The following is a 16,289-nucleotide window of genomic DNA, read 5'->3' as shown; positions in this document are numbered from 1 at the left end:
TTTTTTATCCAGGATCCACTCAATAATACCCAAAGGTATAAATTTAAAAGAAAGATTTGGCAGGATTATAGCTGTATATTGATGGGGGATCCCCTTTGAACCCACCCACCCATTCCCCTAGTGGTGATGGGCGGGGTGGCGGGGGGTGGGGTGGGGTAAGGAAAGGCCTCTTTTTTTTCGAGGCCTTCGTACCGGAGCTACAAAACGGCTCTCATTGTGAATCATCACTCCAGCGTATATTTGACGTGTTGTACTGAATACCGGTGATTAAAGAGAACATTCAAATCTATGCATTCAGTGGAATCCATCAGCTGCGGAGTGGTGGTGAAGAAGGAGGCGGGGGGGGGGGGGCGCAGTCATCGGTTAAGGATCCCCTCGCAGGGCGCATGCGCATGGATTTGAAGAGACTACGCCATATTGAATCCCGTAGGACTCGGCTAGCGTTTTTTTTCCCAGCTAGCGGTGTAGAGGGGCCACTTTACCAATGGTCCGAATTCGAATTAGTGTTTAAACGCGTCTCTTGTCGTTCTCCACGGACATCGTAGTGACACTTGAAGGGTCCAGGAGGCGGCGTAGAACCACGACGGACTCGCTGGTGTTAGTTCGATACTTGTAGGGGGGGTCGCCAGAGAAAGAAGTTGAATGGATCCGAGGGTAGCTTGGATTCAGCCCGAACAGAAAGGACCTGCGAACGCCTTGTGGATGCACGTCTGGGAGACCTCTCAGGGAGTACGGACGCTCTCCGCTCAGCAGCACCTCCACAATCAGAACCACAACCAGTGCGTGAATTACGCCGCTTTGGATGTTTTGAAAAATGTGGCGTCCGCGGTGGCATCGAGCAAGAGCGTCTGTAGCAGCAACGGTAATGTTACAGGCAGCCTGAGCAGCAGCCATCACAGCATCATGAACGGCACCGCGATGTCCAACGGGAACGTTCACAACTCCTTCGCCGCAGCTGATCCAGGTGAGGGGAAAACCCTGCCCCAGAAGACGGGATCCGTTTCTTCCTTGTCGTCTTCACAGGAATCCGGGACGGACAGTTCCCCGACCAGCTGCTCGCTGGAGAGGACTATGTGTGGGAACGTAACGGGAAACGTCAATCAAAACGTCGGGGCTGCCAATCTGCTCTTTAAGTTGAGCGACAGTATGGACAATAATGTTTACCACCATCACCATCATCACCGTCACCTACAGGATCACCCGGTTTTCAATTTACAGCAGATCTGCGTGAAGCGTCACCCGGGTCACCCCTCCGTACCTGTAAATCACACACACAACCACCATCCAGGCCGGAGGAAAAGTGACAACAAGGCGAGCACTTATGGGATGAACTACTTGCTGTCAAACTGCACTAATGGCAATTATGTGAGCACTTGGACACCGTGGAAGACGAGGAAGTACAACCCCGGGGTCCTCGGGTGAGTAGCGCTCCCGGATCGGGAGGCTAACCTTCTGGTTGCTTGGATCGTGGCTAACGCCGTCCTCGCACAGTTACGGGGTTTACATTTCATGTCACATACTAAACTGCGTATCGCCGGCGTAGTTTTTAGTACGCCACTGCAGACTGGAGTTGAGCTGTTTGTTGAATAAAGGCTACCGTTAGTTGCGTAAAGGCGGCGCTAGACGACCCCGAACCAGACCGGAAGTAGTGGGTTTTTTGACCGAAGTTTGAATTAGAGCATTCATTGATGACAACTGCTTCTTAAATAAAAGTTTATAGTGAAGTTTAAGTGAATAAATTGTATTAGAATCACTTAATCTAACAGAGGAATGCTGTTAGTAATTTGTGGACACGGTTCTGACCGGAAGCAGTGCTTTTAGCTGCCGCTAGCTTCATCAAGTGGCACCGTTTTAGCTACACATTTAGTTTAGAAACAATACGAATACGCTGCCCTCGCTTAACATTTTTTCTTTTAATTGTGCTCAATCAAAGAGTGGGAAATTTGAAATAACAAGAATATCAAAAATAAATATCAAAGGCGACGTCCTGGGCCTGGTTTGAGTGTGGAACAGCTCGGAACTTGTGTAACAAGTTGGTAGTGAGTTTAGTTAACCGCGGTTCTGTAACTTACCTCCTGAACAATCTCCAACATGTCTGAGCTGTACGTGATTGATTAGAATTTGGTGAGAGGGCAGGGACACGTTTGGATTGAAAGGAGGAGTCTTGATTTTGTCTGTGTGTGTGTGTGTGTGTGTGTGTGTGTGTGTGTGTGTGTGTGTGTGTGTGTGTGTGTTTCATTGCATTTCACTGCATTCCATGACACTGACTCAGAGAACTATGTCCAAGGATTAGTGCTGCACGGTGCCTTAAGTCATATTGCAATTATAGTGTTCAATATTATTTGTATCATGCGTCCCCCTAATTAGCAGTGAGAAAAAAGTACTAATTACTGAAACTATGGACATGTGTATTCCTTAATTCTAATTTTGCAGGACTGTTTAAAAAAAATCACTAACCAAAAAATGTTCTTGAACATAAGTAAAGCAGTTCTGTGCGATTCTATTTTGCTCTCTTCCTCAATTATGTTCTTGCTCAGAGCTTTTTGATTGAGTACTGACTGAAATGATGCACATCTCCTTTACTCCAAATTCTGGAAAACTGGCCTTTGCACCCTTGGGAATATTCCGGGTGTAGTCCCAGAGTCCACTCCTCTTCCTGGCCATTCTTTCTGGAGCTCAGTGTGACGTAACAGACAAGGTTGTGAGTTTAACACATCCTTTCATACACAGTATTGATAAGAGGCAGCAGCCGGTGCTGTCGGACTCAGACTTTCAACTGTTGGTTGTTATTTTGTTCTTGTTTTCACAGATTTGAACATTTCTGCATTCATAAATGGCTGAATACTCCGATTGCTGACGTATTCAAAGCTGCATAATCCAGTATTATTCTTTCTTATTTCGTATTCTTTTCATCACACATTTTGATCTGACAGAAGCTTTTTTTTTTTTTGAGGAACGTCCAAATGTGTTGCAGGAACTTGTGATATTTGTGATGGCTGCTTGCACCCATCTGGGACTTCTCTGTACAAGCAATCAGTGTTTGTCATGAGTGTTAATTTTTTCCAACAGCACAAACCCTGCGTCCGCAGAAAAAAAAAAAATTATTAGTAATTTGTCTGGCAAATAGTGAGTGAGGGGCTTTTTTTTAATTTACTCTGGTTATTTGCTGTTGTACAAGTTTTCTGATGCAAGTTTTGGCTTGAGCCCTCGCTGGCCTTGCAGTGGTTTGCCTTCAGGTGCACCCTTTGAAGTTACGCTTACTGGTATGTTGCACTGCAAATTTAAAATGTGAGGAAGAGTTTTGCGTAACAGGATTGATATTGCGGTGATGAGAAGTCATGGTTGGGTAAATAAAAGAACCAAACACTGATGATGAAACGGTCCTCGTGGTTGTAAACCGTAAACATTTGAGCTGGGAATCCCAGAGTAACGACAGCCATGATGCTCAGTTTATAATTACGGCTTGTCTGAATAGAAAATCGCTTAGAACCACCAGTGTACCCAATAAAGTTTCGAGGCAGACTTTTGTCCAACCCTCGGGAACGTCATTGATTATTTAAGATGGCGCCCCGGGGTTGGACACGAAGTTAGATGAGAGTGATGTGAGGCTCTGCTGGTTTTATCAACGGTAGTTGAACTTGTGGGCGTCCCAACAACACCATGACCCTCCACCCATCAGCCTCAGACTTTGGGGATGATAGACCCTGGTCTGCCTGGCTAACTGGAGTTTTCACCCAGGAGGACACGTGGATTGACTGCATGTCCTCCAGGGCTCTGGTAATTGATTGTGACACTCTGCCTCTTCTGTATTTCACACTGACCTCATGGCATGCATTCCTACAAAAAACGAGCTGCCACGGGCTGAACAGACATCCACTGTTTCCAGGGACTTGACTGGTCAGAAGTCTTTTTATTATATGTGCCTCTCAACCATATTTGCAATGAGAAATGTGGCCGGGACTCCTGGTTACCCGCTTTAATATTCTGTCAGACTCTTCTGTAAATGTAGTGTTGACCTGTATCTAAAATCAGTCTTTGTGAGGACAAACATCCTCGCCGATGACAAGAATCCTTCAAAGTTCCCCTCCCCCGTCACTCTGACCCCTTGTAATTCTGGTTTATTTCTGGGCAAGCTGAGGGCAGTTGTTACGCATAGGGCAGGCTAGATGTGTGTGTGTGTGTGTGTGTGTGTGTGTGTGTGTGTGTGTGTGTGTGTGTGTGTGTGTGGGAACATGATGAATGCTCATGGTTACAGTTGTGATTCTAAAATGGGATTTGAAAAAAGTATGTTTTTTGTTATTGCTAAAATAAGTCTTCATTCTAAGCTTTGTGAAAATTTTGAAATTAAATTCTAAAATGAAGTTTTTTTGTTATTTTTTGACATGTCATATTTTTTATAAATGACATTAAAGATTGGTACATTTTGAGTTTTCCTGCTGTTTGGGGCAAACACTGTGCTGAGAGCAGAGTGTGCTACACGTCAGGAGCAGAACCAGGCGCAGTAAAGCAGTTTGGCTGCCGTGCGTGTTGCTGAGATGCTGTAAAAGCTCTGGAAGGTTTCTGCTAGCATGTATACATGTCTACAATGCAGTCACTGACATCTGGTCTGATCCATGTAATGAGGCTATCCACGCCAACTCTCATGGAGCTTATCTGGCACTGCTCAATATTTCTTGTGGGACACACAGGACTGTACAGTTGCTTTGCTTCCATGGCTTTGGCGAGATGGCGATTAACACAAACTGATAACAAGGAAGCAGCATGTCTCGGGTCAGCTGGGGAGAGAATTTGTCTTTGCAAAACAAACACCCCATGTTTTGTCTGGAATGCCATTTTTACATGTCTGAAGGTTTTATTTGAGTTTGCGGAGAATAATACTTGTTTGCAACCTTCTGTCTACCGTCAGACTCCACGAGGAGGTGATGGACTTCTACAACTTCATGTCTCCCCGGCCTGAAGAAGCAGCTATGAGGAAGGAGGTTGTGAACCGAATCGAGATGATCATCAAGGAGCTTTGGCCCACTGCAGATGTGAGATGCACACAGACCTCTCTGAGGAGCTTAATGAGAGAGAGCAGGGTTTTCAATCCTTTAGGCCACACTTTGAGGAGGAATTGTTGGCATGCTGACCAGCAGTGATCTCAGCAGGCTCATAAATCATTGTTGACACAAATTCAGAACTTAATATATTCTGGGCTCAAAGTTCTCACTCGCTGCGACAGATTTCCATCATGTATGACACGAGTGTTTATCTAAATGGGGCAGTGCTGTATCTGGAAAAAAAAGAAAAAGACGGGGCAGCGTGGCTCAGGAGGTAGACTTTCCATCTAGTAATTGTAAAGTTCCCACAGCTCAACAAGAACTCAAGGATTCAGCTCTCGTCTTTACACAAGTACAGCTAATAGTGAGTAGTCAGGGACAAGCTAAAGGAGGAAGGACCGATTCTGACGGCCATCCTCGCTCACGCAGAACTTCTCAGTGCTTCCATGACAGAAATAGCAGGTGTTTAACTTGTATTCGTTTTGTTTTGCGAGGTATTTGTTGTGTTGGACTGAGACTTTGCTGCTCCTGCCCCTGAAACAATTTTCAGTTAACTTAAGAATAAAATCAGCACTGATGCTGTTCCACAAACCTGTAGACAGGGAGATAGCTGAGGAGTCGGTGACCAGTAGCAGACAAATCACGACGGAGGAGCTACACGGGCGCTCTCACCCAGTGCTGCATTAGGCGCCGTAGCGCATTTCCACATTTATTCTTTTTGAAATTGGGATTTTAAAAAATTACGGTAGAAAAATGTGAAGTAAATCCACATGGATGAACAGAGGACGCCATCTTGATCCCATTTACTAGAGATGCACTGATTTCATTTTTCTTGGCCAGCTGTACTTTTAAATACCTTTTTAAATTTGCTGTTATTGACTAACTGATTAAACGCAGTAAAAGTTGTAACATTTTCTACTCGGACCCAAAGACGGACCGCACACTAGTACTGTAATATCATAGTACTTCTACTTGTGCAACAGTAACCCTCAAATGCATCATTCTCATGTTCGCTGTAGCTGCAAGCAGCAAAAGTCCTGATGAGTACCAAGTCCCAGATTCCCGTTCCGCTGTGTAAACAGTGATGGAGGCTGGTTGAGTTGTAGTACTACAGCAGCAGGCTGGTTGATGTAATACCTCCTCTCGTGACTCAATCATGTTAAACACGTGCAGAAGGGAATCGTCGCCTGCCAGTCTTCTTCTCTTCCTCAGCAAGCCAGATCGCCAGGTAACTGGATCAAGCCTGTGATTTGTACCGGCTCCTTTTTATATTTCAGCGTATTAATCCCGGCCCGTCTTTGTGCCGTTGCCTGGTTGTAGATCTTAGACGTGAAAAGAAAGACCTCCTCTCTGCTTGTGCAGGGAGAGCTTTCTCTGGCCGCCCCCAAACACAGTGCTTTCTTTTCTCGTCATTGTATACTTCATCTGGCAGCGTTGCCAGCTTGGCAGAGTTGGCCGTCTCTGAAGTGGAACCCGGAAATGCCTCGTTCCCGGTGGTTTCCAAACACTTGAGTTGGATACGTTATTACCACAAATGAGCCGTACAGGATCTGCACTGTCATGTCGGCGAGACCTTTAAAGTCAGAATATGATAAAAGATGAAGTCAATGTGTTTGCCTCCCTGACATTTGCCCCTTTTCACACTTCTTCAACACTGTGTTTTGCAGGTCCAAATATTTGGCAGCTTCAGCACAGGGCTGTACCTTCCAACCAGGCAAGACCTATTGTTTACCATGGAAAAAGTGAGCATTCTTTACTCCGCAGGGTTTCAACTGTGATTGTTTTCTTTTCCCTCAGTGACATTGACCTGGTGGTGTTTGGGAAGTGGGAGCGCCCCCCGCTCCAGGAGCTGGAACAAGCTCTTCGCAAGCATAATGTGGCAGAACCTTTCTCCATCAAAGTGCTGGACAAGGCAACAGTGAGTAGTGGGACCTGCCCCCTTCACTCAGCTCAAACCTCTCCGGTTTGCAGCCATTTTGATCTAAATAAGATTTGGCTACTCCTTTACTTTGGCAATAAAAACTGATTTGTCGATTCAAATTATTTGAAAGATTTGTTTTAATGTAAGCAGTCTTAAATGATATATTTTTCCAGTTTGTAATAAAGTATTACAGCCTCACTGATTGGGAATCCAAACAGGGAACTGGACTCAACCCTGCCAAATCACAATTTGGCAGCACCTTTTACATTCCTTGGGAACTTTCTGTTGTTGTTTTTTTAGACTTGAAGTGGTCAGTCAGACATCTAAAGCTTTGGCTCATCCACTCTGTCTCTGAAAAAGATGTGCACAAAGCTATGAGACATAATTAGTGTCCTCCATCTGTTTGCATGATGGTTGGCCTGATCGTTTAACTATGACAAGCCCAAACTGAAGCAGGTAGAGGACCTGATCTGCTGGACAGCAGCCTCAATGGTTGATAGTGAACTTGAGGAAGGGGCAGCAAGGGGACTGTGTCACCCTTACTGTCAGCCGATCGGTGTTGTAGAGGGTGGACCTTCCAGCCTCTTGTCCGGCCTCTGGGTGCTGCACACTGACACCGTGTTGAGAAAGTCACAGGCTGTTTTCCAGGTATCCCTTTAAATACTGAGAAACGTCTACTAGCATCGTCTAGGGAAGGTCACTACCAACAGACTGCAAAAGAGTGGTTTGTTAAACTGAACATACAATTGGAGGTTCTCTACCCTGCCTAAAGGATATTTATACCAGGCGCTGCAATGTAAGGCCAGAAGTATCATTAAGGATCCCAACCACCCCCGCTCCCAGCAGGAAGAGAGGCAGGAAGTCTCCTCCAATCACACACACATTTATTACTCTTCTATTTAAACTCACGCACATCCACGACATCGCCATGGTCTTATCTTTGATGATTCCACGTGTATGATTGATTCGTTGCTCGGTGGTGTTTTCTACCAGCTATGGTGCTTATCAGGACTTGTTGGACTCCTCTTTTCTGTCACCTAGAAACACCCTTTCGCTCCCACTTTGTTAGATCCGAGCTTAAATCCCCACAGGTGTGAAACCCCCTTCAGACCAGCCGGACCACAGTCCTCCTGAGAAGTCTCAAGTTTTTCAGTGGAAATAGAATTGAATGTAACATAGGACCTGGTAGAGTGGTGCAGGAAGGACAAGGCCAGGTCCCTGGAGAGTCCCTGGGATTTATAAATTGTGCTCAGTTGCATGCCTGAAATAAAGTCTGAGGGTGGCGCTGTTTTAACCTGTGAGCGCACGTCATGTGGACCATGCACCTGTTGTCCTCTTGGGTCTACACGTACCCCATCTGCTTTGATTGTTTGTCACCCTGTTCAGGGTTGCTCCCTTTTAGTGAACTTCTTTCTAACCCATCACCTCCAGTTTCATACTACTTTTTTTGAATTTAGCATCAAAATACCTCATTTACATCAATGTAGTGTTGTTCATTAGCATGTAGCTAATTGAGACTGAGGAGGATGTCAGTGACTTTGAACGCTGTCACACTAAAAACAGAAGCATGAAGTCTGTTGTAGTCATTTCATGGGAACCAGGCAGTGTCGTTCGTTAAAGCATAACATTAGCTTTGATTTTTTTATTGATTGCATTTAGGCAGCAAAACTCATCATACTGGTGTTCATGTGTGAAGCTGACCTTGATGAATTCAGTGTGCAAGCTTGATCAGCTCCTGCTAATTATAGTCAGTAATCCAGTAAATATCCCACTGGCTTTGGTCAAGGGAACCCATGGATATGATCCGGGTTCTGGGTCGGCCTACAAACCACTCCACCTGTGCAGCACTCTGTAGGTGTAAGGAAGCAAAACACAGTGGGCTGAAAACAGCTGCAGCTCGTGAGAGGAGGGATGGAGGAGTTGTGCCCCGGCACGTGCAGAGGAGAGGCTGCAGCGTGATCATCAGTTACGCTCAACTGTTAAAAGGTAGCAGTGAAAGAGTCTGTATAGTGTCTGAGCTTAACACCTCTTCAGTCTCTAGTTACTCCTCTCCCTTCTTTCTAGTTTGGCTTTTTGGACATTTACATCATGCAATAGAAGAATTAATAAAGCTGCAACTTGCTGCTGTTGTCGTCATTGTGATTTCCCCTCACAAATATTCTGTTGGTTCATGTGACAGAGTTTAGTGTAAAGGCTGACTGGTCCTAATGGAAAATAAAACACAGTATCAAGTCATCCGCTGACTTGGGCCAAAGCAAACAGACTATAGGTGTGGAAGCCTCCGAGCACATCCCTCCTTTCATCCAGGAATGCCTCCAAGCCTGTCATGTGGGTGTCTGACCTGGACAGTTGACTGCAGCAGCACTTTCTGTGAATGGCACCAGTGTAGGATGTGCCATCATCCTGCAGGCTGTGCACACGACCAGTGGAGGCACGGTGGCCGTCAGGGCTGTTCTGACTGACAGGGTAACAAGTAGTTGATGTCTCAAGTGAAGTTCTGGATGAGCTGGTCCTTTAATCTAAACCTTCCCGCTCAGTTGATGACTTCAGTGTAACGGTTCCCCTCATCGTCCCCCAGGTGCCAATCATCAAGCTGACAGACCAGGAGACGGAGGTGAAGGTCGACATCAGCTTCAATGTGGAGACCGGCGTCAAGGCAGCAAGCTTCATTAAAGACTACGTTAAGGTGAGATTGGTGCTGTCCGCTCGAGTACCTACAGGGTGCAGCTATCGTTGGATCATTCCGTGAATCGATGACTGCTTCCTGCTGCGCCCTGAAGGCAGATCGAGGTTATGTTCACATCCTTTAACTGTGCGCAGCTTGGATGGAGGTGACGCACGAGACCAATGCACGTTAGACGCGCCAGGAATCTGCCATTTTGCAAGTTCAGGAAATCCCACCAGTTCAAACAAAGTCTGCAGAAATATCCAATTAATAAAGATGAAAGGGACTCCACAATGTTGCAAAGTTCTCGCGTCAATGCCAAGGTCACTCACCGATGACAGGAGTCTTACGAACACTGTGATGACCCTTGTTATTGAAGCTGCGTCCTGGTCAAATGATAGAACCACCGCATTTGGGTTTAATCCAAAAGTCCGATTGTAAACTTTGTTTTACACTCGTTAGCTCGCTCTTCTCATCCCAGTATGAAGTGGGTTTAAGGGTAACGTGGTTCCGTGAGAACTTGACAGATCCTTGTGGGAGCTAAGACCACATTTCCGCCAAACAACAATCATCCCACTTCATGACCCCTGACAACATGGCGCTCATTCATATCCAGGTAGAAAACGAAAGCAGACCCCGCCCATTAAACCACATGACATTCATCACTCAGAAATTCAGATGAGCGATAGTTTTTGCGAGTTCAGTATGTGTTGATTACATGAGTTTTATAAACCTTTACAGATGTAAGCAATTGCAAGCATTTGGAAGCACAATGCTTTCGGTTCCGAGTTCAAAAAAAAAAAGATGACGACTAAAATATATGTAGCAATTCCTGTGATGCATAGCAAACTTATCTGTTGAAGTCGTTGTGTGTTGTTTTTCCATTCAGTAGTTCGTAACTTGCTGTTTTTGCAAATCCCTTGGTTTTGCCCCGCAAAAATATTCCCAAACTGTGCAAAACTGAATCGCAATTTCTAAGAAAACCTGCTGTAATTTCAATCTCAACACTCGCCAAAAACTCCTGGAGGGACTGATTAGAAGCAAGACGGAGAGCAGCTAAAGGTCACAGCCGTATTTGAGAAAACAAACGCAACACACGCCAGAAGAGTTGCGTAATTACTATTTAGTATTCAGTATAGTATAAATACAGAACTCTGGAAATTCCCTCTGTGAATCAGACTGGCCAGCTGTTCAAAGCTTTACACTTCTCTTCAATCCTGTCGTGGCTCATCTGGAACAGACCCCAGCAAACGTGCTCAGTTTAATCTCCACTGATCTGTGTGTGTGTGTGTGTGTGTGTGTGTGTGTGTGTGTGTGTGTGTGTGTGTGTGTAAGCCTAATCTACTCAGAGGAGGTGAATTTCACCCACAGCCTCTGACAGAACTTGGATCCCTGCCTGCTTTAGTCACGGTTGTTGTAGCTAACACAGTAGAGGAATTCCAGGTGCTGATCTCCCAGCAAGCTGTCTGGTTTTGGCTTTTGTCCTCTGTTGTTTTTGCGTATCTGTGTTGTGGTTCTCTGGGGGTGCATGTCACAGCTCGAAAGCCTGCTGCTGACAATCGGCCTCAGCATCAATCCAGCCAGAGTGGATGTTAACATGCCGCTGTCTTGTCACTGAGGGGGTCACCTCAAAGTTTGCGCCGTGCAGCCAGTTGGGCCCATCTACCTCTGCTAGCCTTCTTCTCACTTCTTAAAAGCATATTTGAAAAGTCAGCCAAGCCCGGTTGCTCAACTGGCACCGACTTCACATGCAGACTGCCAGAAGGTTATACTGCCTTTTCAGTTGGAACGTGAACATATTTGTAGTCCCAATTCCCAGGCCTTCCTGGGGTTTCAGCGCATTATCATGATTACAGCCTCCAGACACCTCACAGATTATAGATTACATTTGATGATGGTTTTAACTGCATTCAGTTTCTAAAGAAAAATAAGGTGGAATCACTATGGCTTTCAGCAGGGGGCTTTTAGATGGTGGCTCCTCAAAGTTAATTAAATAGTCACCTAACAGAAAGCCAGAGTGTTTGCAGAAACTTGACCAATGTAGAATGGAGCGACCGTGAATGAAGGACGCTATGATAAGCTGCTGAATCAAGTCATGTTTTAATAGTTGGGACTTAAATAATGAGGAAAGTGAGTTAATCCAGTAGAATCAGCCAATAAAATGGCACAGACTTACATGCTCATTGGTCACTGACTGTAAATAGTGTGACTATTAACCCTGATGATTTGAAATGAGAGTAGATTTTGATTCAGTTGTTGATGGCTGCTGATAGAAATCATTCCCATTGAAGGTGTGGGAGCCTGGCCTGGCAGGATCTGGTGTCTGCGTGCATTTGCACATTGGATCAGATTTGCTTGGCGGGTGTGCACATATCCTTCATCACGTTTGGCGCGTGTTGTAGGGTTGAGATGGAGATCTGTATCGGCTTCAGTGCTGCTGCTGCCGGTATTGAGTTTTTCTTTTGTCTCATTGTGCACCTCTTAGTCTGTCAGACTGATATGAGTTTAACTTTAGCTAATGCTGGTTACGGACGCCACGTTAAAAGGTAAACGTACCAGGAACGCCAATGCTTGCTTCAGCGTAATCTGGAGGAGCATCAAAAGCAGGAGTCTCACGGCCGCACGGTTGGCCAGCAGTTCTTGAGTTGATTGAGCCAATTCACTGGAGGCTACAGCACACGTCATCAAGTAGATTGACTGTCAGATGTAAAATGGTGTGAAAACCACAGTAGGACTTCATAGGGCCTTCAGGGTGTCTCGTGTTTAGTTTCGCCATTCCAGACATGGCAGATCTCCACCCATTGAAGTCTATGGTTTTCGGAAGGCCTCTTAGCTGCTGGAGCAGCTGCTAGCAAACACATGCTCCTTGCATTTTGTCAGTGACGGGCTTTACTAGAAGTGATGCTGAGACAAACAAACCACTGCTCTGTAACAGACAGAGCAGTTGTCTGGGGGAACCGCATCCTTATAAAAGCTTGAGTTTGTTTTGAACCGGTGGATTTGTTCCACAGACACATCATTCCACATCAAACTTGGAATGACAATGCAGGTGTTGCTAGCAGGACAGAGTTTACAAGTGCACGACTTCTGCAACCATCGCTCCAAATTGTAGGACCATCCTAAAAGCTGTGGATTGGCTCTCCACAACATGACTCACCGTGTTTATTGCTCATCAGGCAAAGCCATGTCTTAATATTTGGACACTGGATTTCCATGTAAACATAGATAGCGATCAATGTATCTGATCACATCCTTGAAATCACTTGAGAGATCAGCTTTTTCCATTTGAAATCCACTTCAGGGTGAATTCCTTGAATTGTATACCTTTCATCAGATATCCTCTCTTCATACAGAGTCACATGATTGGAGGTCATCTGTCCTCGTACCAGGTCTAAAGTTTCACACCAGATCTGTCCGTCTGTCTGTCTTTTGTCCGGCTTCCAGAAGTATCCAGTGCTGCCTTACCTCATCTTTGTGCTGAAGCAGTTTCTGCTGCAGAGAGACCTGAATGAAGTCTTCACAGGTGGAATCAGCTCTTACAGCCTCGTCCTCATGGTCATCAGCTTCCTCCAGGTACAGCAACATACAATACACACATCCTCAAAGAAGTAGACCCCGCTGCCCTTGTGGTCGCAGTCCTTTCTTCTTGGTTCTAATCATCAAGTCCCCCCCCTGCCCTCAGCTCCATCCTCGTATTGATGCCAGAAACCCCAATGAGAACCTGGGTGTCCTGCTGATCGAGTTCTTCGAGTTATACGGCCGCCATTTTAACTACTTGAAAACAGGAATTCGCATCAAAAACGGAGGTGCATACATAGCCAAAGAAGAGATTATGAAGGCCATGACAAACGGCTATCGGCCTTCCATGCTCTGCATCGAGGACCCCCTGCTTCCCGGTGAGTAAATGGTTAAAGGACAGGATGGAAAAGATGTAGAATGATGTTGCGATTGAATCATCATAACAGTAGAAACATTTTTACCCTGTTAAATGTAATTAATAATCCCCACTGAGCACTCGTGGAAGATTTACTGTTGTAGAAGATGTTGCAAAGCTGAGGAGAACGTTGGAAATCCAGATGCACCATAATCCAGTTATTAAGTGTGCACTTGTCCACAGGGCATCAGCCACGACTGAGCAGGGTCATGCCATCTTCTATAGTCGCTACTTATTCATACAGTAGATTATAAACGGACTGGCTCCTTGACATTGAGCGGGGAAACCCAAAAGATGCAACATCAAGGAAAATGAATGAAAACTGTTGGATGATTTAGTCTGCTGTGCCATTGGTAACTAACCAGAGCTCAAGCTTAAGTCATTTAGATGTTAACGAGGGTCTGACTTTATTGTGGCTTCGACTGGCAGGCTCTCTGATGAACGACACTGAGAGAGACAGCAGTTATTGGATGAGTCACTGGAATGTTTTATTCTCCTGAAACACACACATTTATACAGTCAGAATAATTTAAATAAAAGATGCTGTGATCAGTTACAATGCCGCCCGCTCACATTTCTGTAGTCTGCAGTTTGGCACATTTAAAGCAACACATAACCCCAAAATGTGTACTTTCAAGAACTCACAGATGAGTGTTTAGAGGGCTTCTTTTCCCTTCCTGCATTACCGGTACTTCTTTCTGACTCCAGGGTGCAGGAAGAGCCAGCCATGTATATTTAGCTTGAAGCTAATAGCGGTTAACAACAGCAACAAAACCAACCACCAGGTCACGTCTGATTCAGCGCGATCATGAAGGAGCGTGATGACCCTGGGAGTTGGTAAACAGACACCTTTGACACTTTTGCTGTTGTTAGCTGTCAGTCGCCATTAGCTCCAAACTAGCTATACATGGCTGACTCTTTCTGCATTCAAGAGTCAGGAAGAAGTACTGAAGTAGGGAAAAAAACCTTTTGACCTCCAGACCTTAATTTCACTTGCCCTGATGTTTTCTCTATCATGTGGTTTTTTGTTTGTTCTGCATTCAGGCAATGACGTTGGCAGGGGCTCCTACGGCGCCATGCATGTCAAACAGGTGTTTGACTATGCCTACATTGTCCTGAGTCACGCCGTGTCACCGCTAGCACGGTCGTATCCCAACAAGGACTCTGAGAGGTCAGAATTCATCACTTCCTTGTACAGAAGGTATTTTGGATCAAAGTGTTCTGCTAAATCTCTCTCTCTCTCCCTCCCGCTCACTCTCCTCCACAGCACCTTGGGCAGGATAATCAGGCTGACCCAGGAAGTGATCGACTATCGGGAATGGATCATTAAGAAGTGGGGGGTCAGAGATCAGGCGCGCACAGATAACAGAGGTAACGGGCGACTCTTCAGACTTCTATAAACAGACTGCTTGTGTTGTCGGTGATGATGTCTGGAGTGAACGAACCCAAAGAAATACTGGTGTTTGCATGTCACTGATGAGTCCTCATCTCTCATTGGTTGTCTAGTGCCACCTCCCAAGGAGCCAGCGTCAGAGCAGGAGCCCAGCTGTGTGCTCAGCAGCGGCGGCGGATCCGAGGAGCAGCAGAGGGACTCGGTGTCTCCCCACAGTGCAGACTCCCCCATGTCCATCTCCAGCCCCCAGCAGCACTCGTCAGCCTCCTCGGTGTCCTCACTCTCTGGATCAGACAACGTGAGAAAACACACACTCGCCACACTGTGCAACTTAAAAACTTGTATTGAGCTTTTTTGTGTCGTTGCAGTCACTTCAGATAAGAATCCCTCTTGTATTTATCCATCAGCCAGTCTCCAGACAGCGTGACCCTCTCCAGCTCAGAGGTCACCAACCTATCAATCTCTGAGACATTTCAAGTTGATCTTTCACTATGGATCCCATTTAGGTGATCTTTGGCACCCAGCGGACCGTGCCAAGTGTCCGCCGTGTGCTCGGGGGTGTTAGCCTGGCTTTGGTATTTAGAGGCCACATAATCACAGCGTAAACCACGGCACAGAGAGGCCGTTATTAGGCACCTAATTGTTCATAGCTGTGTTTCAGGTGTGACATCACTCAAATCAGTCAACTAGTAAACGCTTTAGTGCCTGGTTCCCTATCATTACCCAGAAACTGTTAGATTGATGAAAACACACAGCCGGCGAGCTCCATCTGAATGCTGACTTTGATTTAGCTGATTTAATCACGATCAACAGATTCAGAAACGCCAGTCACAATATCACGATGGTGATTTTGCCTGGATTTGTCACGTCTCTACAAGATGGCAAGCAAACAACTTGAAATGCGTCTGTTCTGATTGGAAACAGTGGACTGAACCTTTCAGGAGTTTTGTTTGGTATTGGTTTGTCTTTCCCAACACACCAACTTTTTGTGAAATCTGCTGCCGTCCTCCAGATACCCTTCTCTCCTCTGCGCTGCTTCAGGGACGCACAGAAACCAGCTGACTGCTAGTTAGCTTAGCACAGTGAGTGGTAGTGTATGGGCTGTGTAGCATACTTGAGTAATCCTCCTCACCCTCTCTTATGATGTCAGACATGAGTCGTAGCAGCAGTTGCTCTTTTAGTCCTCAACAAATTGATTGAGGGTTTGATTTCTGGTCTGTTTGGAGGTCACATGACTGCGCCCAGTCAGCAGAGTAGTTCCGGCTGTGTATCTGATTCTAGATTTATAAAGTCTCATGAATTTAGATCATTTCATAGTGAATCTTGTACACAACCCT

General features: G+C 45.7%; 1 protein-coding gene across 2 annotated transcripts in view; it reads left to right on the top strand.

The window, feature by feature from the left end:
* The first annotated feature begins 413 nt into the window (after window positions 1-413).
* The window catches only part of tent4a (terminal nucleotidyltransferase 4A), a 20,651-nt gene continuing 4,775 nt past the window's right edge, over window positions 414-16,289 (top strand). For both annotated transcript variants that reach the window (XM_086192536.1, XM_086192535.1), the window contains exons 1-10: window positions 414-1,418; window positions 4,907-5,030; window positions 6,707-6,753; window positions 6,837-6,957; window positions 9,539-9,646; window positions 13,070-13,198; window positions 13,308-13,521; window positions 14,604-14,730; window positions 14,827-14,930; window positions 15,066-15,250. In XM_086192536.1, coding sequence (XP_086048662.1) covers window positions 643-1,418; window positions 4,907-5,030; window positions 6,707-6,753; window positions 6,837-6,957; window positions 9,539-9,646; window positions 13,070-13,198; window positions 13,308-13,521; window positions 14,604-14,730; window positions 14,827-14,930; window positions 15,066-15,250 — 1,935 coding nt within the window. In that variant the 5' untranslated portion in view covers window positions 414-642. The remainder of the gene's footprint in view (window positions 1,419-4,906; window positions 5,031-6,706; window positions 6,754-6,836; window positions 6,958-9,538; window positions 9,647-13,069; window positions 13,199-13,307; window positions 13,522-14,603; window positions 14,731-14,826; window positions 14,931-15,065; window positions 15,251-16,289) is intronic.

Source organism: Aulostomus chinensis, chromosome 22 (assembly GCF_037954235.1).
Source record: "Aulostomus chinensis isolate RoL2024-O1b breed Wild chromosome 22, RoL_Achi_v1.0, whole genome shotgun sequence".
Classification (NCBI taxonomy): Eukaryota; Metazoa; Chordata; class Actinopteri; order Syngnathiformes; family Aulostomidae; genus Aulostomus; species Aulostomus chinensis.
Note: the sequence above shows the minus strand (reverse complement) of the source record. Positions and strands in the feature narration are given on the sequence as shown.